The 22,415-nt window shown below is 30.8% G+C and overlaps 1 protein-coding gene across 1 annotated transcript in view; it reads left to right on the forward strand.

The window, feature by feature from the left end:
• The window catches only part of LOC139504253 (uncharacterized), a 64,281-nt gene that overhangs the window by 38,747 nt on the left and 3,119 nt on the right, over nucleotides 1–22,415 (forward strand). The window contains exons 5-9 of the mRNA XM_071294320.1: nucleotides 1,573–1,716; nucleotides 13,653–13,740; nucleotides 16,117–16,304; nucleotides 17,532–17,616; nucleotides 21,766–21,924. Coding sequence (XP_071150421.1) covers nucleotides 1,573–1,716; nucleotides 13,653–13,740; nucleotides 16,117–16,304; nucleotides 17,532–17,616; nucleotides 21,766–21,924 — 664 coding nt within the window. The remainder of the gene's footprint in view (nucleotides 1–1,572; nucleotides 1,717–13,652; nucleotides 13,741–16,116; nucleotides 16,305–17,531; nucleotides 17,617–21,765; nucleotides 21,925–22,415) is intronic.

The following is a 22,415-nucleotide window of genomic DNA, read 5'->3' on the forward strand; positions in this document are numbered from 1 at the left end:
TTACAATCAACACAAACAGATTCCACCGTTTACAATATTAGCGGGAGTTTGACGTTGCAAAGCATACGTAACCAAGCAGAGTAGTCAATGACATCATTATCGTCCAATGAAAAATAAGCATGAAAAGTACGGGAAAGATGATTATGAAGCTATTAACCGGTGTAATAGTCTTTAAAACTATTGACTGGCAAATGGTTCTGTGGAATGAAATAGCACAACTATATCATTACTTTTTATATAGAAAAAACACACTGAAGTATAATATTCAATTTTACTTCCTACTGATAAATCAAAGCAATCTTTATCATTCAGTGATTACAAGCACTTTGATTCACTGCCCTTGCTTAAATAAATCCTGACAAATTTTTTAATCAGGATATCTCAAGATTATCATGGGAAATCCTGAAAATATCCTGTAAAGCGTTTAGCCCTTTTTTTAGGGAAAAAGTTGATGGGAAAATTTCAGGAAATGTCAAATCAAGCAGCGTTAAACTAAGAGAAATCTCAGGATATCTCAAGACTTTCATAAATAAATATAATATACACAGGATATGTCAGGACTTTTCCTTCAACAGTATCCTACTTTCAGAAATTTTACAAATTATTTCATCCATCTATTTTCTGCTAAAACTTAAAAATGTGTTACATGGTGCTTGTTTTCAAGTAGACACTTATACTTTGTATTGTTTAATAAGAACATCAGCAGTAGGTACTTATGTATAGAATAGATATACACTGTATTTAGATTATTGAAATCTTGAAAAAACAAGGAAGAGATTTATACATACTCACATTATGTGTGAATATAACTTGCCGTTTAGTGTGAGACAAGGCTCAGCTGTACTTTGACCTATAATGGTTTACTTTTGAGACATTGTGACTTGGATGGAGTGAGGTCTCATAAGCACTCATCCAACATCTTCTTGTTTCTATTTGTATCTAATTTCAGTTTTAATATTTTCTTACCATGTGTCTTATCAGTTTCATAATATCAAAGCTTAAAGTGCTAGTGATTTATTGCAAATACCTTGACTGTTGCTCCATTTTCCTGGATGGAGAGAGGTCTCATTGGCACTCATGCAACATCTTCTTGTTTCTATTTGTATCTTATTTCTGTTTTAAAATTTTCTGATAATGTGTCTTATAAGTTTCATAATATCAAAGCTTAAAGTGCAAGTGATTTATTGCAAAGACCTTGAATGTTGCTCCACTTTCCTATACCTAACAATTAGATAATGTTTATTTATACATTTATAGTGTATTACCCATTTCCATATTTTCAAATCAGTTATTTTCTAATTGATGCAACTTTGAAAATGTAGTATGCCCCTTTGAAAATGACTAATTTCGTTGCACATTGCTTTTTTAGGAGAAATAGATATTGGGGGTTTATACCAACTGCCACCACCTGATGAATCCCTTAAAAATAAAATACAAACATGACTGTGATAAGGTTTGGGTTGTAAAAACATGATGTTATATTGATTTGACCTTTACAACCACAACTAGTGTTGTTAGAGGTTGATAATTTCAGCATTGATGTACTATTTATATATTTTTTTTCATGTGCAGCCATTACCAGCTGATGATGATATCCCACCTCCTCCAGTTCCTAGAAAACCTTTACAAGGGAGACCAACACCATCCGTTCCATCAGGTCCTCCAGCGGTACCAACATCTAGCAGACCTTCTCAACCAAAACCACAACCTCAAAAGGTAATGAAGGACAAACCAATGAACATGTAACATATTGAAACTTTGGCTATTGATAAATAATACTTGGTGAAGTTCTGATGGACAATTTGTTTTAATATTTTCACTATTTCATTCATTCGATTAACAGTTGAATCTCATCTAATCCAAGGGATTAAGTGACCTATTCTTAGCACTTGGTGTCAGTCCTCATTTTTTCTCCCTACTCAACTAATTTTTTTTTTTATAGTTTTGCAAAAGTCTGCTTATACATGTTATAAGACATTTTTAATTTGTTGAACACTTAATTTCATGGTTCAGCTGTACTGACGAAATCCATTAAAATTAGTATTCAATGAATGATAATGAATCTAAAGTATCTAGCCAATACGTATCTATTTCAAAACAGTGTTTCTCCCTTTATTATTCCCCCACAATAGTGGAGGGAGCATTAAGTTTCACCCATGTCAGTCTGTACGTACGTCCATCCGTATGTCCCAAATGTGGTTTCCGTTCTCTAAATTTAGCTTGGCTCAACAAAATGTAATGAAACTGAAACAACATTGCTCATTATCACAATATACAGATCAAGTTTGAATTTTGGTGCCGTCACTGTTACTGTTTTAGAGTTATGCTCTTTACAAATGGAAAACTTGCTTAATTTTTCATTTTTATACCCCCGCTTTAAAAAAGGGGGGTATACTGTTTTACCTCTGTCTGTCAGTCCGTCCGTCAGTCCGTCCATCAGTCCGTCCGTCCGTCCATCAGTACGTCAGTCAGTCCGTCCCATGAAACTTTCGTCACATTTTTCTCAGGAACTACACATCCACCCTTTCTGTAATTTGGTATGAACAGTTATATATGTCAGCCATACCGTTTGATGCGTTTTCAGATTCATCAATTGACAACTTCCTGTTTACCGAACACTTGTCTGATTTTACACATGATAGCCAAGTTGAAAATTTTCGTCACATTTTTCTCAGGAACTACAATACAAGGATTTCTGAAATTTGGTTTCAGGATTTATATAAGTCAGCTATACCGTGTGATGCGTTTTCAGATTCATCACTCCACAACTTCCTGTTTACCGAACACTTGTATGATTTTACACATGATAGCCAAGTTGAAAATTTTCGTCACATTTTTCTCAGGAACTACAATACAAGGATTTCTGAAATTTGGTTTCAGGATTTTTATAAGTCAGCTATTCCGTGTGATGCGTTTTCAGATTCATCACTCGACAACTTCCTGTTTACCGAACACTTGCATATTTTTACACTATTAATATTATCCACTTGCGGCGGGGGTATCATCAGTGAGCAGTAGCTCGCAGTTTCACTTGTTTTTTCTAAAATGTCAATCAAGTAATTTTTAGAATTGGAGATATCTTTGTTTGTCCATGATTATAGATGAATCAAATAAAATCAATCCTTTATACAATTCAATATTCAATTTTACTGATAAATTAAAGCAATCTTTACCATTCAGTGATTACATATCTCCTGACAATTTTTTTAATCCTGAAATCCTGAAAATATCCCGTAAAGCATTTAGCCCTTTTTTTAGGGAAAAAGTTGATGGGAAAATTTCAGGAAATGTCAAATCAAGCAGCGTTAAACTAAGAGAATTCTCAGGATATCTCAAGACTTTCATAAATAAATACAATATAGACCAGGATATGTCAGGACTTTCCTTCAACATTATCCTACTATCAGAAACTTTACAAATTATTTCTGAATGAAAAAAACGAAATAAAGTCCTTGATGATTCCTGGTATTGGGACTTTAAGAGATAATATAATCTGTATCACAAATTCAACTAAATAAGATAGAAAATATTTGTGACTGAAATTAACTGTTGTTAGTTTAAGTAAATATTCACATGAAGATAGTGTTTTAGCCAGGAATTGTGAAGGGTGATAGAATAGGGGGAAAACTAAAATTATTTTGTCAAATATTTTTGAAATACACAAATTATTAAGGACATACATAAAGCCAAGGTTATTGATGTAAATTAAAAAAATATTAAACATATCTTGAAAATGACAGTAAACTTATTTACACAGTTACTGCTGATCTTCCTTTTCATGGAAGCATAAAGAGTTGCAGTTTGACAGTATTTTGACAGCAGGGTTTCCGAGAAACTCCAAAGCTTGTCTGATATAACAGCCGTTTTACATGTTTACCTCAGAGTAATTTTAGACTAAGCCTAAGCAGGTTAAGATCATAATTTAATTGACACATCAATAATAAATCACATTCCGAACTATTTTGGAAGTGTGCATATAGATTTGTCATTGCCGGATATGCAGAATTGATTGGTTTTATTTACAGTGCCGGTGATACATTTTTTAAAACTGGTAAAACCACAGGAGTTTGAAATCCTATCAATAAGGGGCTAAAAATATACCAAAGTCGACTATCATAGTAGAGTAGCCATTTGTACCCAGTTGTACCCATTTTTCAGAACACTGTGTGCTAAATATTTAAGGAATGACTGTAATATTTTTTCTGTCTATGAAGAAATAACATAAAATAATGTGATGCACACTGAAGAACGCGTGCACCACATTTTTATGTTCTTTTGAATAGACAGAAAAAATATTACAATCATTTCTTATAATTTAATTTTAGATCCATTTGAAACAGTAGAAAACCATGAAAGCACGTTGATGACGTCACGGTCACATGCCTAAATTATGTCTATGGACTGATAACAAAATAATGTCAGCTAATCAGAAGACGCGTTACATCCAAAATTAAATTATGAAACTATAATAATTATCCCCAATAAGAGTAATCATTTGTACCCAGTTGTAACCAGTTACAAAATGTATCTGCTATATTGTCTGCAATCATGTATCGTTGTACCCATTCGTAACTCGTTACAGTTAAAAAAAAAATATTGAGTAAAGTCACCATGTACCATTTGTACCTGGTTACAAATGTAAGGGGGAAATATTCAGCACTAATATTTTGACATATATGCTCTTTTAACTCCTGTGGTAAAACTGTCACTGCCGTGAATGGTACGTTAGACTCTTCCTTTCCCTAAAGATGTAAATTTCTGATTTTCTCCAAGTTCACATATGTGCCTTTTTATTAATTGTCGTCCATTATAAAAATAACTTAATAAAATATTAAATCAATGATAGACAGGCCAACGACAGACGTTTCTGGACGTATGTAAAATGTAAACAAATCTTAACTTTGACCTTGAACACGTGGTTTTTAGTAATTGTACTGAACAGTTCGGCCCTAAAAATACCATCCTTGATAGTCCACTTGTTCATTCGCATGAACCATGTGCCGTTTAAACTATAAAAGGTTATTTTTATTACACTTAATAGAAACTGCATATTACAAAATATTTGTTTGCGACACCCTTGATTAATTTCATAATACCGTTACGGGGAGGTAAACCTTTGGCCGATATAATTTGGGGCGAGATTGTCACCTCAATGTGAGCGTAATGTAATTGATAAAGGTTGCAGTCCTGTAATTGATTGCTCCATAGGCTTACATGCAAAACAGCTGATCTTTGAAAATGAAACAATTAAAAATGCTACATAGAACATTTTTTTCATGTTCATATCATGAATGTACTAATGTGAAGTTGTGATTTAATCGAAAAAAAAGATGGTCATGCCACGAAGAATAAAAAGTAACGTAATCCTGAAGTCAAATCATTTTTGTCTTCTTTCTGTTTGCTGTTTTTACTAGGCCGCACCACTTCAAGTAAACATGATATCCTTCCACTTTCCTGGATTGATATTCTCCAAAAGATGCAAGATTTTTTTAAAAGTCTATATATATGTTTCAATTCAGCATAAACCTATAATCAAACAGAAAAAAATGAGTTCAGAAAAAAATTCAGAAAAAAATGCACTATTTTGTTTCCCTCCATGTTTTGACATGCACCGGAAACTGGAGTTGTAATACAAGACTGGTACCTATGACAATAATTACTTGTCTTAAAAAAATAAATCATTTACTTAGTTTCATTAAGTAGCCATATTTGAACAAAAAAGTGCTATTAAAAGATCTGTTTGGCTGTATTAATAAAAACAACCCCACTATTAAAGCAGTACCCCTTTCTGAAAACAGGCAAAATTTGGAAATCAGTCATGTCTATCGAATGATCTGTAAATCTCATTCTAGTCTATATTTATGAATGTTTTCTTATTATTTGGATACTGTGAAACTAGAAGAGTATTCTTATCTATTATATTTATTTTTCCCCTCTGTTTGATTGAAGCACATTCAATAGTTTACCCCTCCCCTTTTTAGCTCACCTGGCCTCAAGGGTAAACATGGTCTGATACAATTAAGGTAGATGGGGTGTCTAAATTATAATCCATAGAATTTTTTGATAATTTGCCAAAATGTTGTTTATAACCTGCTTGTTTCAAAACATTCATTAAAAGAATGGGTCACCGGACTTATTTTCACACTACAGGTTGTGCAAATTTGTCAGATTTAGTATAGAATATGCATGGAAAACCCAATTTTCCTCATTAAAACGAAAACTACACCATAGAATTTTTAGATAAAATACGAGAAGATGGCTGCAATATTATTCTTTCAGATAAGAAAAAAAAATGGTGGTCACCGAAATCGTTTTCTTGCTAAATAATAAAATGGGTAAATTCCTAACACATTCTATTGTAAAAATAACACAATCTGAATTATCTGCCCTTGCATTTGAGTTATCTCCCCTTATTTGGCAAAATTGGAAAAAATTGAATCAAGCAAAAGTATTCGGTTAATGGTAAAATACAACCATGAATATGATAAAACATTGCATTTTCTATATCATAATGAAAAATCTTACACATGAATTACCTAGTACTTATCTCAAAATTTGCACATTTTATCAAAGATATAGACCTTGTTTTCTGGTATTTCAAAATCCAAGATGGAGGAAGACACCCTATCTACCTTAAATAGCATCTTTCAGGAGTTAGTGCCACTAAAATGTCTAAATATAAGGTTATTTGATTATATCTTCAACTAAGTTAATTATAAAGCCATATGATCTTTTACAAAAGGTTAGGGGACATACGACCTTGAAAAATGGCAACTGGAAGTGACATTGAGAAAACCGGAAGTAGCTATTTTTGGCACTTTTCTCATATCAAAGTACTCAGAATCCATATATTATGTAATTTAAATACATTTACTTATCACTAAAGACTATGTGTGACTTTCTTTCAACCGGAAGTGGTCAATTATATCCCGGTTTACAGGCAAAAGTATATAGAAACTTATATTTTTGGAATCAGTGTGAAAGAATTTATCATATGAGACCAAAAGTAACATTTACTTAACCGGAAGTAGCATATGATCTCCTTTAGTTTACTTTCAAGAATATCAAAACCATTATTTATAGCATCAGTCTGAAGAAACTACATGTAGCTTTTTTCAAAAATTCTTTGATTTGGAAAGACTTTCAATTGTTCTCTGAACAATTGGTTTTTAATTAAAAGACCTATTGTATTTGTTATGATTATTAATTTTTTCCGCCTCATTTTCACTGCATGAAATGATGCATTTATTAGAAAATTATATCCATATAAAAGCTAATATATATTTAAAATTTCAAAATTTATCATTAGTATAATCCATTTGAAAATATCTTATTTATACCGTTTTTACTTTAAGTTTAATATAACCAATAAACTTTTAAGAATGAAGCCAATTTACATATACTTTTAAAGTTGTTTAAATGTAAAATTTATTTTCTTTTAAATTGCAGAACCTATTTAAATGAGAAATTTAAATTAGGGAAAATTTAAGTAAATTTAATAAAATTAGAAATTTAAAGCAGAATAAATGTCTTTATTTTTCTGATTTAAACTATTTACTGTGAATTAAATTTAAAGTTTACAAATGCAATAATTAAAATAAACTTTTTATATACTAAATTAAACATTGTTAAATTTTCGTAAATTTGAAAATTATTCATATGTAATTGCCATTAAATTTAATATTTAATATCAATTTATTACCCGCAATAAACTGTTTTTTTTTACTTCTAGCGTTTGGCATTAGATTTTAGCTGTATATGTATAACACAGTTTCAGATTTAAGTGAGGTCGGAAGGGTTAATCTTATGAAAAATAATTATCTGATATCATTTGGATTATGGAAGGAGCTATACTATAAAAATACATAAATTTATTACCAATACACTCGAGATCAAAGGTTGTTAATTTTGCTGTTCAAGTTAACTTTTTCTCACATATTTTTATATTTTGATTTGAGCGTGCTTGCTTTTATATGACAGTTTTTTTTTCAGTTCTCTTATCTCGTAAGACGAAAGCAAACCTGCACATTATATTCTGCATTTGTATAGTCCGAAGATTACAAATTGATATTCTTATTTCACATGTAAAATGAATGAACAGTTATTAAAATAAAACGGCATTCATTACAAAATAAACCACTGTTTTCTAGAGTGAAAATGAAGTCACATATGTGAGGATAAAAACTAGACGAATTACTTGTATGAAATAACGGGACTAAAAATTATATATAAAAACGGACGAGTAGGTGCTGAAATATATATAAATAAAAGAAAAATTGAAATTAGATAATAGTGGGATAATCTATACGTATTCTTGCGATCACTCTAAAAAAAATTGTTAGATTTTGTACACAGGCCGTATATCACGGACAGTTTTATATTGGTATGGTATATTTTATAAATTTTACCTGTGCACACCTGGTTCACTCGCGATCACGCATGTGATTCGTTGACCTTGTTCATTGCGTATTAAATTAAACAAGCCTGCCAGGAAGTCGACCGTTAAAATACCCGAATATGTCACATTTACAATACCCCGGTAATTACCTGTATTAAGCAATGCTGATTACAAGAAGACAAGTTTTTGAACGTGGGTCAAGTTAGGTAAAAACCCAAAATAAGCTAAAAATATACGTTAGAAAAAAAAGCATTTAAAAAAACTTTTACATACCAAATAAATCTGTTTATAATAAGTATCTCCGGACTTTTTTTCATTTTATTGAGACATACTTTAACATTATTATAGCATAATTCATACAATTGATACTGTATCTGGGTGCCAAAATGTAAATTTATTGACCAGCTAAAACCATTGTACGATATTATGTCATTTACAGCTTTTTAACCTGACCTGAGTATTGTACGTTGAATATTTAACCCTCTTAAAAAATTAAGATGTTCTTTAAAGTATTTTTTAATATTATTCTTATCAATCTTACTTGATTTGATGATCTTGAAAACTATGTAGACTTCTTCAGCTTCCTTTACTTGGTCGGGTAGAAAATCCATCAGCTTGACAAGTCATATTAACACTGATTAACGGACATGTCATGCCGTGTACTAGGACTTTGTGGTAATAAGATATCCGTGATCATTAGTTTTCAAGATGGCGTCTTGCCGAGAATTTAGAGTCGATTTTTAAAATCTAATAACTCACTTATCTAGACAAATAAAGCTTTAATATTTTGAGAATATGCTTATTTATTTAGGATGAACATAATATCAATTTTTATTTTTTTGCGAATTTTCCCTTTAAAAGAAGGAGAGGAGTCGTCAAAATTTTGCTTCAAACACGTGCGTCGCAAAGTGGTTAATAGATCCTTTTTAAAAGTGACATGTAACGAACGCCATTCAACCATATCATTTTCTCATTACAATAAAAACCTTTATTAATTAGTCCTTTGATGTCGATAGGCATACAATGCAATCAGCTGATTATTGATTTTCTGTCGAAATCTTAACGAGTTCAAGGTGAATTCCGAGTATTGTCTAACCAGGTAAAGACCGAGAAATCCGAAAAAAAGTAAACAAACAAGATGGCTGAAAATAAATTGTTATATATATTTCTTTCGCCAAATTCTTTCGCCAATGACGAATTTTAATCGCCAAAATTCTTATTTTTTCGCAAATTGCGAAAATGACGACCGCCATTGGAAACCCTGCCTGAGAACATTTTCACATCAAACAATTAGAATCACGAAATTGCAACAATAAACACCAAAATCGAGCAGCACACCTATACCATATTTCCGATACTCAAGAAGTATATATATTTTGCAATATAAAACTCTGAAATTATATTTTTCTTATTTACACAAGAAGCCCCGGAACAAGCTTTTTACAAGTATAAATAATAAAGTAAATACATTTCATGTGGTCATATTCTTTATTATACACATTCAAATAGCTACATGTTTGAAGAAGTGTTACATATTTGGCATCACATTCTGATCAAACCTTATTTTGATAAATACAAATCTAGACAAACTGAAAACGTGTTCTTTATATTTATATATTCATTGTTTACATTGAATTTATGGTTTCTTTTATTTTCGAGAAGTCAGCGTATTGATGACGTGTATATATATGTTCATTATTCGCCATACCCTGTTCCTCGTGAGAAGGGGCAACCTGCAGGATAAGCAAATCTATTTATAAAAACCACAAAAATAAATGTATTGAATTTTGTGAATTGATTAATAGTTTTAGTGGACAAAAATAATAAGACAAAACAAATGAATAACAAATCATAATCAATGACAAACACATGCTACATTTCATTTAAAAATAAACATGTACATTATTGAAAGAATAAGCGCACAAAAGTTTACAAAAAATAAACAATTGTGTACAAAAGTGAAAATATGTTTGTGTGCGGTGCTTACGTGCCAATCCGCCGCTTCCCTATCCCACCAAGCATATCAAATGGTTTTAAGTTAAGGGAGAATAACCCGTGGTTCTTACATGTTTAACTGAAACTGAATATAAACACAATTAAACAAAATAAAACGAGACGGCAACATAAGTTCAAATTAATTCGTCGTAATAAGTTAAACAAGACCATGTATGTATGCCAAAATGTTCATTAGTACACGTATCTGAAATGACTGATGGTCAAAACTCCATACCACCTTATAGCCAAACATCCACTCCAGTCCCTTGGGCTTTTTGGGACACGGTCTATCTGATGGCTCCCCGACTGTTCTTTTGGATTTTAATCTCTTCCCCTGAGCATCGGAATCTTCTGAGGACATGGTTTCAATCTCCAATGCTTGCATGAACCTTTCTTCCTCCTTTGGATCATTTTTTCTTTCTTTTAGGGTTCTTCTTCTTTTGATAAGTTTCTGGAAAAAAAAGACACATATGTACAGTATACCCAGAAGATGGTGAAATAAGAATTTAAGTAAATACCACATGATGTATAATTTGGATTATTTCCCTTGCATTACTATCAACAAGCGAAATTGAAATCGCTATAAATAATGAATAATTAGGTATTGGTACCTTGTACAGTTATTGTCGTATATAGCATAGGCGTATCACGGGGTCCCTTAACTCGGATTAAAGAAAACAGTGGGATTTTAGGGAAAATGAGTCCGCCCTCTTTAACAGATTTAAAAAAAGGCGCTCTCCTTTTATTCCGAAAAATCCGGACCCGTCTCTGAATAAGCGATTTGTTAAAATGGTAATTTTCTCATTTACAAAAAAATATATTCAGATGAAAACCATGAATTAACCCTAATATACGGAAAAGTTACATGAACCTTCAAATCTCTTAATCAAACTGCCTACAACAAATTGATTACGTTTAATTCATTTGAATTCATCAAAAGCATCCAACATATAAGTTTCAATGTGTCTTTAATCAATCTTTATTGAAATTCCTATCTTAAGAATAATGATCACCGATGTTTATTCCTAATCCTGATGACTAAAACTGTCTCAAGTGTTAATTCAGCACATACCCTGTGTTTTCGGCCATAGAGAAACCATTTTTCTATTATGTTCTTCCTTTTTCCCTGTTAACTCCATTATCTCTTTCTGTTTAACAGAATTGAAATATGTTTCAATCCTACCTAGAAAAAAAAAGAACTATGTGAAAATATCAAACCAAAAATTAATACTTCACTGCCAAAGCCTAAATGAAATAATACAAAAAAACCAGAATAACGCCTCGAAAACCTGTACAGTTTGAATGATAGGTCCATACATGTTACTCATTGATAAACAAACTGAGGAGGGTTGGGATCCCGCCAACATTTCAGGAGTCAGTGATTCATTGGTTTTCGTTTGTGTATATGTTACATATTTGTTTTTCGTTCATTTTCTGTTCATAAATTAGGCTGTTAGTTTTCTCGTTTGAATTGTTATACATTGTCATTTCGGGGCCTTTTATTGCTGATTATGCGGTATGGGCTTTGCTCATTGTTGAAGTCCGTACGGTAACCTATAGTTGTTAATTTCTGTGTCATTTTTGTCTCTAGTGGAAAGTTGTCTCATTTGCAATACCACATCTTCTTTTTTATATGAAAATATATTTTGACTTTAATTCTAAAATATGTAGATATAACCACCAATAAAATGATATCAGATATAATTTATATACATATATATGGTGTTTACAATTGTTTCGAATAAATACACTGCAAACCTTTAGAAGAATAATAGAAGATTTTTTTTTAAAGTTAAGACGCAAACAAACGCTTTCAACGACATCTTTGGAAAAATTCTCAATTATATTCGAACATGCATATACTGATTAAAAAGTGAGTACATAAACTAATAAATAAAAGGAAAGGAACTGCGCTTCTATTGCTGTTTACCATCTCGACATCAAAGTGATGCCTTCAAGACATAGCTAGCCAAATCTGAGGCAAAATCTTACTTCAAGTTTGAAACGGACCTTTTTTTTAACCAAATGACGGTCACGTACCACATCTCAGAATTAAAAAAAGCAATGTAGAAATGCCAATTAATCAATTAGGGTAAAGAAAGAAATCGGATACTGTCATAAATTGACGGCCATATGATATTCATGGAGGAATTTGGGGATGATCGAATCATTCTTTTTACTTTTTACTAAGCGCGTTTATTTGATATTGTTTTTGTTTGTTTTTGTTGCTTTGTTTGTTTTGGTGTTTTTTTTTGGTGTTTGGTTGGATTTTTTTTTTTTTTTTTTGGGGGGGGGGGGGACATTACTATTCTTTTGTTTGGTTTGGCAACATATATAGGTACAGCGACTCCTTGGACGCAATATAACGACCATAAACAATCGGTATCAACATCATTGAATGAGGAATGATAAAACTACATTTGGTATCATTTTGCAGGGAGATTATGGGAACCAAATTTTATAAAACTTAAAATAGTGCAATTTTTTCAATGTTGATAAATATGCAGCAAAAAATTACGTTTTTTTTTCTCAATTTATGACCATTTAATAAAAATGATAAATATGCGTTATTTCTGAATAAAAAATGCATAAGTTTTTAGGTTACTTATAAATTACAGAAATAACGAAATATTTAACAAAAAACAATTTGTGTTTATCTTTTAAAACAAAAAAGGTTATGGCTTTCTTTCGAAAGGAAAAATATGGCCTCAAGTCCGATTTTTGAGCAGATATACAAAATTTCAACCTCCTTTAACTCAAAAAGTAGCACATGAAGGTATTTCTTTTATTACATATTTGATTTAATCAGGCAAAACATAGCCTATATAGAAATTTTCATCAAACTGTAAATACAGGATCAAAACTGTATCGTATGCCCTTAAAGTGACAGTTGTCTAAAGTTGAAATGAAGATTTTTTCAAACAAAAAGGTGACATCTGACCGCGTGAGACAGGTAACCGCTCATTTGAGTTAGATTATATAAAGAGAAAAAGCGTTTGAGATGGCATGAAAGTGACAGTTATAGCCAGTTGACTGCTAAAACTAGTTGACCGGTAATGCAGGTTTTACTATATATAGTTTTTTCCTCTTTCAAATAAGATGAATTATTTAACAATAAAAAACACAAGTCACTTTTGAGCTGAATTAATTTACCAAACAGTGTTGCGTGATTTTGGTTTCTTGGATTTTGGATATAATATAACTTATACTATCCGATAAATCTTTTTAAAATCATGTGAATATTACATCTATGTTTTAGTTCCTTCACACCTATGACAAATTGGCAGGTCAGAGAGGACTTTTACTAGTGATTAATTTCAAATTTGCTGGTCAAAATGAACGTACAGGTAACCATAAAAAACAGTATTTATAGTAAAGGAGCTTGTGTGATCTCTTACGATTCAATCAAGATATAAAGCCAGACATCTCTATGTTAAAGTGTTCATATCAAAATGTGTGTAAACTGTAAAAGTAGAAAAAAGTAAAAACATAAAAATACTGAACTCCGAGGAAAATTCAAAAAGGAAAATCAAAAATCAAAAGGCAAAATCAAAAGTCCAAACACATCAAACGAATAGATAACAACTGTCATATTCCTGACTTGGTACAGGCATTTTCTAATGTAGAAAATGGTGGATTGAACCTGGTTTTATAGCTAGCTAAACCTCTCACTTGTATGACAGTCGCATCAAATTCCATTACATTGTCAACGATGCATGAACAAAACAAACATACTCAAAGAGTAAAAATGTCAAAAAAAGGGGTACAACAGTCAATATTTTGTTATCATCTTAATATCACTACATAAACAACACATATAACAAAGTAGCACAAAAAGGCATACATCAAATTCAACATTCTCATTTTGCTTTTCTTATACGGCTGAATTTATCTATGTAAAGTCTACCCATAAATGAAAGAAGGTTTTCATTACTGGTGTAAAATTGCGCGTTTGGAAATTCGCACAGGTAGACATAAAAATAATTTTGTCGTATGACGGCATACATAAATGCAGACTCACGTAAAGTAGATATAACAAAAAACAGACTTACAGTAAAAATAATAAATAAAATAATGGTGTGGTTCAAAGTATGACGGGACACATAAGTACAGTTTCACGTCAAATACGGCTGAATTTATCTATGTAAAGTCTACCCATAAATGATAGAAGGCTTTCATTACTGGTGTAAAATTGCGCGTTTGAAATTCGCACAGGTATACATAAAAATAATTTTGTCGTATGACGGCATACATAAATGCAGACTCACGTAAAGTAGATATAACAAAAACCAGATTTAACAGTAAAAGTAATAATAATAAATAAAATAATGGTGTGGTTCAAAGTATGACGGGATACATAAGTACAGTTTCACGTCAAATGTATATCATAAAAAACAGACTAAACAGAAAGAGTAGTCTTATAGAATAAAATAGTTTAGTCATTCATAGTATGTCAAGATCCTTAAGTAAAAGTAATATCAATAAATGAAATAATTTTGCCGTTCAAAGTATGTGGTTTTACGTAACCACAGAGTCACTTCTAATGAATATCTAAAAAAGACATATAAAAGAATACTATAATACGTAATTAAGATGATAACAAACGTCAGTATGCAAAATCTATACTTTAAGACCATCTTGTATTATTTGTGAAGTTGATACGGAATATTTATCAACAAGTTCTGGGTATCTTCCGATGAACTTTTTTAGAAAAAGGACGAGACGTTCTTTGACATACCCCTGGTTCATCCATTTTCTGCTCAGACACTGGTGACGTTTTACAAAGTCTGAATAGGAGCTGCAAGTTGGGAAATGTATATTCCATATGCAGGTGAAGTTGGTATATTACTACTAAGGTGGGGGAAATTTATAATTTCAAAATTAAAATCGTCTCGTTTGTCATAGATTCTGGTACTGAGATGACTGTGTATGTCAAATTCGAGGTATAAGTCTTAAAATGAGGCAGAGGAAGCCGTGTCTGTGGTCTCTTTAATTTCTAGTTCTGGTGGGTATATTAATGGAATCCAATCAGAAAAGTTCGGATTGTTAATGGAAAGAACATCATCAATATATCTGAAAGTGAAATTAAATAACCTGGCTTCTATGATCTTCTTGTTTTTGACAAGTGTCTGAAGGAACTCCGATTCATATGAAAATAAGAAGAGGTCGGCAAAGAGAGGCGCACAGTTCGTTCCCATAGGAATACCGACAATTTGTTGAAAAAGTCTACCTCCAAATTCAACAAATATATTGTCAATAAGAAACTCCAGCATACTGATCACTTGTTCCTCTGTGTAGTATGTTTTACCCTTTTGTTCCTTATTAACAAAATATGCCTTATGCTATCCTAGAACTGTTCTAGCTCAAAGTCAATTTTTAGTCACCACTTTAGTTAACGATCTTGAACTTTTTAACATAGACCAAGCATATTGCCATATTTTTTTTATATTTGCTAAACACATTGCATTTACAATTTTCACACAGGTTAGTAACATGGGTTTTCTGAAAGTATTGATTGATCAGTAGACTGTGGTTAGTCAAAATTTGTGATTCTTAGGAATGAAGAATTTGGTATTTCATATAGATATTAAGTATTCAATTATATATAACTATCTGAAAAGGTGATGATCATAAATATACGTTCTTATCTTCCGTAAACACTTTTGTATGGAATTCTTTTTTTCTTTGAGCAGTTTATATTTTGTTTCTTTTCCTACTTTCAGCCTCAGAGGAAGATGTTCGGAAATTACATACATTTTTCTCTGAGCTCGACTATGACATTGTTTGTCAGTCTGATATGACTACAAATGAATTGAAAAGAAGCTTAGAAAAAATTAGATATGAGTACTTGACAAGGCAATCACACAAGTATCACTGTTTCATTTGTGTTATTATGAGTCATGGCAGCGAGGTGAGTAGTAATTTACAGTATTCGTCATAATTATTGTAAGAATATTGCTATTTGTTCAAATGCTAGAATATATAGAATAGATAACATTTCAAGTGTCTATTAAATTTCAACAGAAAAAGACATTGGCATATCGAAAAAAAAGGTAATCAAAATTGTTCAGAAAAGGTACACAGAAAATGAACAAATACTGTACATGCTGTAACCTGCCTAATCCAACACCTGAGTATTCCAACATCCTGCGTAAACCGACACATTTTCTTGGTCTCAAAATTTGCCTATTCTTGCAAAAAACTCATGAGTATTCAGACACCCTGCTGAAACCTTGCATTCACATGGCTTATTGAAAGTGGTCATAAGTTTAAGCTAGACAGTCTGGTGAATTCACTAAGGTGAACAACTCTACAAAAGAGTAAATAAAGGTAAAAGTAGTATACCGCTGTTCAATATTCATAAATCGATATAAGATTTTGTTTACTTAATTTCGGTAAGGTTTTGCAGTTGTGTGATAGCGGTGAAGGTTGGGGAATAAGGTATGCCATTTAGGATTAGTAGGTACATTTGTTAGCTATAATAAGCTTTCTAATTGTAAAAAAAGAAAACACGGAAGGGTCTTCAACATTGTATGAAAAGTGAATAGTTTGAACTAACTGTTGTCTTAACATACGACAAATTAACATGCGTTTGTAGTCTTAGCAATTTACATTTCTCTTTGGGCAAAAATCAACACCAGGGTTGGTTTCAAGTCCCCAGATACTTATTGTGATACCTTTTGACTTCTTATTCTTGATTCTGAAAAGTAAGGTGCAATTCTTTTCCAGTACATTGTAAAAAACAAACTTGAAATACAACTTTTTTTTTTTATCCAGACGTTTTGCACTTTAAACATGTTAAACATTGTTAAAGTTGTATTTTCTGAATGATCTTTTTTGTTTTATTTAAAATTCGTTATTAAGGAATATATTACACAACATTTTAAATGAAGAATTCACAGATCTTAATGCAGATTGTTACATTTATATAGTTATATGTCCAATGATGATAGAAATACATGCTAAATATAGATTTGCAGATATCATCATGTAATTTGAATGAAATAAAACTAGTAAAATGCATAAACTGTCTTTTGTTTGTTGTATAATTAAATCTTTGAAATAGTTAAGGTATATAAATTCAGTGAGATATGTTGATACTATAGAATAATTGAAAGGCATGCAACTTATATTTCAGCTTGGAATAGCCACCCAGGATGGTACTATAAAAGTAGATGATTTAGTCCGACCGTTTAGAAATGATAATGCATTCAGTTTCATTGGTACGTATACAGCAAAGAATAGGTTCGTCGGAACTTATGCTTTCACATGTTTTATATCAGGTTAAAAGCAGATTTCAAATTACATACATGACCAACTCATTTCAGAAATTCTCAACATTTTATGTATCCAACAATATAAGAAAGAGAGCGTTTTGTATTGTATCTTGCCTTTGGTTGTTATTCATTCGATAATGAAGTAATGGAACGCCGTGTTGTCTATTTAAAGACATAATCCGTTCTAGAAATATGCAAATCTAGAATAGGATTCAATTTATAGAATACAAGTTCAGTACCCACGAATGACTTCACTTAATAAATCTACCATCTTTTAAATGAGATTATGTACCGAGATAAAAAATATGTAAATATGCTTACATTTGCAGTATTTCTAAATGGTATTCATTCAAATTTTATATTGTGCTACTTTTTAAATGATTCTGAAATGGTTATAATGGATGATTGTCTTAATAAATTGTTCAAATTTTATTTTCGATTTAAACCATTAAGTTTATAGAATTATCCTATTAACAGCCACGACAGTATTGCCTTCTTAAATGCCTGTCATGACCCCTAAACATTTTCTTAGGAACCACAATGGGGGCTACTACTATGAGAAAGTAACTTAAATTTTGCAGTCGGATATAGGAAAAACAAACATCAGCCCGTGAATTTTAGATAAAATTGCAATGAAATAATGGTGGAAATTACTGGGTCCCCGTGTTATTTTTTTTTCAAGCTTGTTGTTTAGCTTGTAAAAAGACGATATTAAAAAAGTTGATGTGTTTTAAAGTAGTAATTACTGTTCCATTCGAACAATATTATACAAATAATCGACTCGAAAGAAAAAAAATTCGTACATTTAGAAAACTGAAGTAAAAGTCAAAATACAAACTTAAATATTATTATAAGCATGACAAGTAAGGCCGTTATTTTTTCTAGATTTAGTTTTTTTTTCTATTTTTCATTTCTGCGCCTTTTTTTAGCTGTCTTTGTGATATAGGTTTTTTCATTATTGAAGGCTGTTCGGTTGCCTATAATTGCTAAAAATGTATATCAACTTAATTTGAACATAGGTGAATAGTTGTATAATAATGTGATCAGCTATTTAAAAAGGTTAAAAATTCTTTTAACAATTTATCGCAAAAGCTTTATTGCTAAATTAAACAAATATCAATGCCAGTACACCGTACATTCTGAGATTAGCATACTTTTGAAATATTGTCAAAAGTTTGTGAATTTTTCATGAAATTTTTTGTCTGAACCTACATTTTTAAATGTAGTGCATTCTGAGGGTGTCATTGGATATACTAAATGTCATGAATCTAGATTAGCGGCTAGATAAAACATGTCTAACAACATTTACACAGTAAAACAAAAGTGGACCATAACTGATAATTTTAGATAATGTGTATTAAAGAAGTCATTTTATTTTCGTTATAAAAACAGCAATGAGCCAAACAATTATAAATAATCTTTAACATATTTATGTTTTGTTTATTGTTTTGTACACGAGTCAGACAGTCAGCTCTCGTTTGCATTGTTTGCCTTTTTCATTTCGGGACCTTTTAAAGATAACCACTAATCAAGGGTTTTGCTTATTGTTGAAGGCTGTATGGTGATCTACAGTTTTAAATGTCTGCATCATTTGGTCCTTCGGGTCGAGTTGTCTCATTGACAGTTATTCCACTTTTTCTTTATATTTATGCATATATTTATATATTAAGTGCCTATAAAATCAATCTAACAAATTAAGAGTAGATTTAAGTCTTGTTTCCTCCCCGACCGGGGCTAGAACTTGTACTTTTCACCACACGCATACGTAAAGGATTTTTTTATTTGATGTGAAAATCCGTAATATTATTCTTTATTTAGTTCTCAGACATGGTAAATATTGTGAAGGCGAATGGGATATAAACCCTTGAATATAAACCCTGTCGATGACCCGAATTTTTACATATTTTAAGGAATACCCCTAAATTTATGTTTTTTTTCCAGCACCAGATATTTGTTTAACATTCATAATGCAATAAATGTATCCATGACAAGTTTTTTGTTCTTAACGTTTATTCATATAAATGTACCTTTTAATCATCTTGACAAGCATTTTTTTTCTCGTTCAGATTATATTTTCAACAGCAACTCTTTGTGTTACATTTCCATTTAATTGAATAAGTACACAAAGAGTAGCCAGAAACATGAAAACCCACAAAGTGTCCTTTTTGTAAGGTTCTCCTTTCCTTTTATGTGTGTAACTCGTGCAAGTATTTCAACAAACTCTGTAAACTTTTGTTCAAATTCAAAACTGAATGAGCTCCAGCCAATTTTCAAAAATAGCTTACCAAAGTCAAATGAAACCTTAATTCTGATTGGCCGAATATTTTTTCAGTCTCAAATCAAAAACTACTTATTAAAAACACAGGAAATATAATACAATTTTGTACATTTATAATAAATAGTTAATTTTTAATTTAAGTAAAATTAAGTCATGTTATTTTACATTATAAAAATTATATTAAAAATAGATAATAATAATTTGAAGATATTTTGATATGAAAATAGGTTAAGTAATGACTAGTAATTCTATTACTAAGTAATTCCGATCAAATTTTTTAAGCAATGTATTTTGTAGAGATAGTGTTGTGAGCAGCACAGTACATTCTATGGAAAATGTGTTATCTACTTTGGAATAGAAAGTGTTGGGCGCCACACTGAACCTTAAAATACAGAATATACATGAAATTTATAAAAAAATTCAAGCACAGGAAATTATGCAAATTTCATATAATTAAAAATATTTCCAAGTTGGAATAATTGCCTGTTTAAAGAAAATTGCTATCCAAAATTATGCAATTTTCAGACTTCAACTTACATATTGTTGAAATTGTTAAATTATGGAGTCAAATTTTATAGGAAGCATTTATTATTATATATAATAAGCCTTATGCAAGAAAACAACATGATATATTGCCTTAACCTACTTAGTAATAACAAGTTTTATATCCATGTTATCAGAAGTAATTCATAGATATAAAGATGTATACACGTCAAATACATTGTAATTCTTGAATTTGTACAAAACAAATACATTTGTAATAATAAGCAATTTGTATTAAGAAATCAATTTACAAGACCTAAACTCACAATCAAGACATTATTACAGCAAATGGCTAGAAAGCAAACACCAAATTGATATCAATCAAAGTGAAATCTTATCTAGACGCAATATTTATTTCAGAAGTTGTAAATATATAGAGTAAAATTATATAGTAATCATTTTAAGTAATTTATCTAATACTACTTAGTAATGAGAAGAATTTTTTTTTAAGTAATCAGAAGTAATTTTAGTAAATCATTTACTGCATTTAAGTATAAATGAATAACTAAGTAATTTTTGAAATAGTTTTACTCAAGTAATCATTTTTTACTTAAAACTATTTGGATTACTTAAATCAAGTAAAAAAATAAATTAAGTAATTTCAAGTAATTCCTTTAGAATATTTAGTAAAACGAAGTAAAAGTAAGTAATTGTAAGTAATAGTAAGTAAATATGTAAGTAATATAATTACTCAAAATGAGTAAAGAAAAATTACTAAGTATTTTTTTTTAGTGTGTAGGCGAGCAAAGTATTATAAAACACATATTTTCTGAAGTTCCGTTCATCACTATTTTCAAAATTACAATGGCACTTTAGAATTATGATGCGCCAGACAAGCACTCCTTCGCGTCTATCAAAAAAGTATAAAAGTAAAACTTTGTGTGTTATACTATACAGAACAGTAGATTTTTTAACAACGTCTCGAGGTCTGATTGGCCAACAGACTAGTGGATGACCTTATATACTCTTATTTTGTGTAATCAAATTAAATTTTACAAATATATATTTACCTTGGGTATATCTGAATCTGAATCAATTAAATCTTATACAATCATTCAGATACTTTATATATATGCACATGTATACCACACACATTCCATGTATTTTAACACCATTTGTACTTATTTGTTTTATGTTTGCCTTTTTCTACAATATCTTCTTGAGCAGTGTTTAATCAGTGAAACACAAAAATACAGGATTAGTTATTATAAAATCATTCCAAAATTCAGTATTTCATATAAAAATGTTTCAAAATGCCAATGCTATATATACAGGAAAACCAAAGATTTTCATTATCCAGGCATGCCGTGGAGGTCGATCCCAAGTCAAAGAACAGTATATAGAACCAAACATAATTAACGAAGCAGATAGCACAGTTTGTGCAAGATTGCCTACAGATGCTGACATAATTAAGATATTTGCAACTACCCCAGGTATAAATTTAAACTGCATTTTTAGAATATAAAGCCCGCCTCCGGGAGAGTTATACTCTCGCTGTTTTGAGAATCCATGGCTGGCATTCGACTGTTAGCTACTCTTTTGTTGGCTTGTTGTTCACATGTCATATTCCCCATTTCCATTCTCAATTTTACAAATGAACTGACTATATAAAGATTCATTTCTAACCTATACAGAGATTTAACAGGCATTTTGAATGGCGAAAGTTTACTTTTGACATGTTGTAGGACTGCTCCGACTGGTTCTAACCAAAAATCTTAACAAATATAAAAGAAAATATTGTTCTAATGACTACCGAAAAAGTTCATTTGAAACAGGTCAGATACTGATATTAACTTCGAAACCAGTTCGATACAAAGTTAATGTCAAATCTAGTCCTATCCAAATTTTAACATTAACAAACAAACTAGTAAAAAGTATATATGTTTTAAAGATGTCGGTCTGTTCAGCTTATCACCAAGTTAAT

This window comes from Mytilus edulis, chromosome 14, assembly GCF_963676685.1.
Source record: "Mytilus edulis chromosome 14, xbMytEdul2.2, whole genome shotgun sequence".
Taxonomy (NCBI): domain Eukaryota; kingdom Metazoa; phylum Mollusca; class Bivalvia; order Mytilida; family Mytilidae; genus Mytilus; species Mytilus edulis.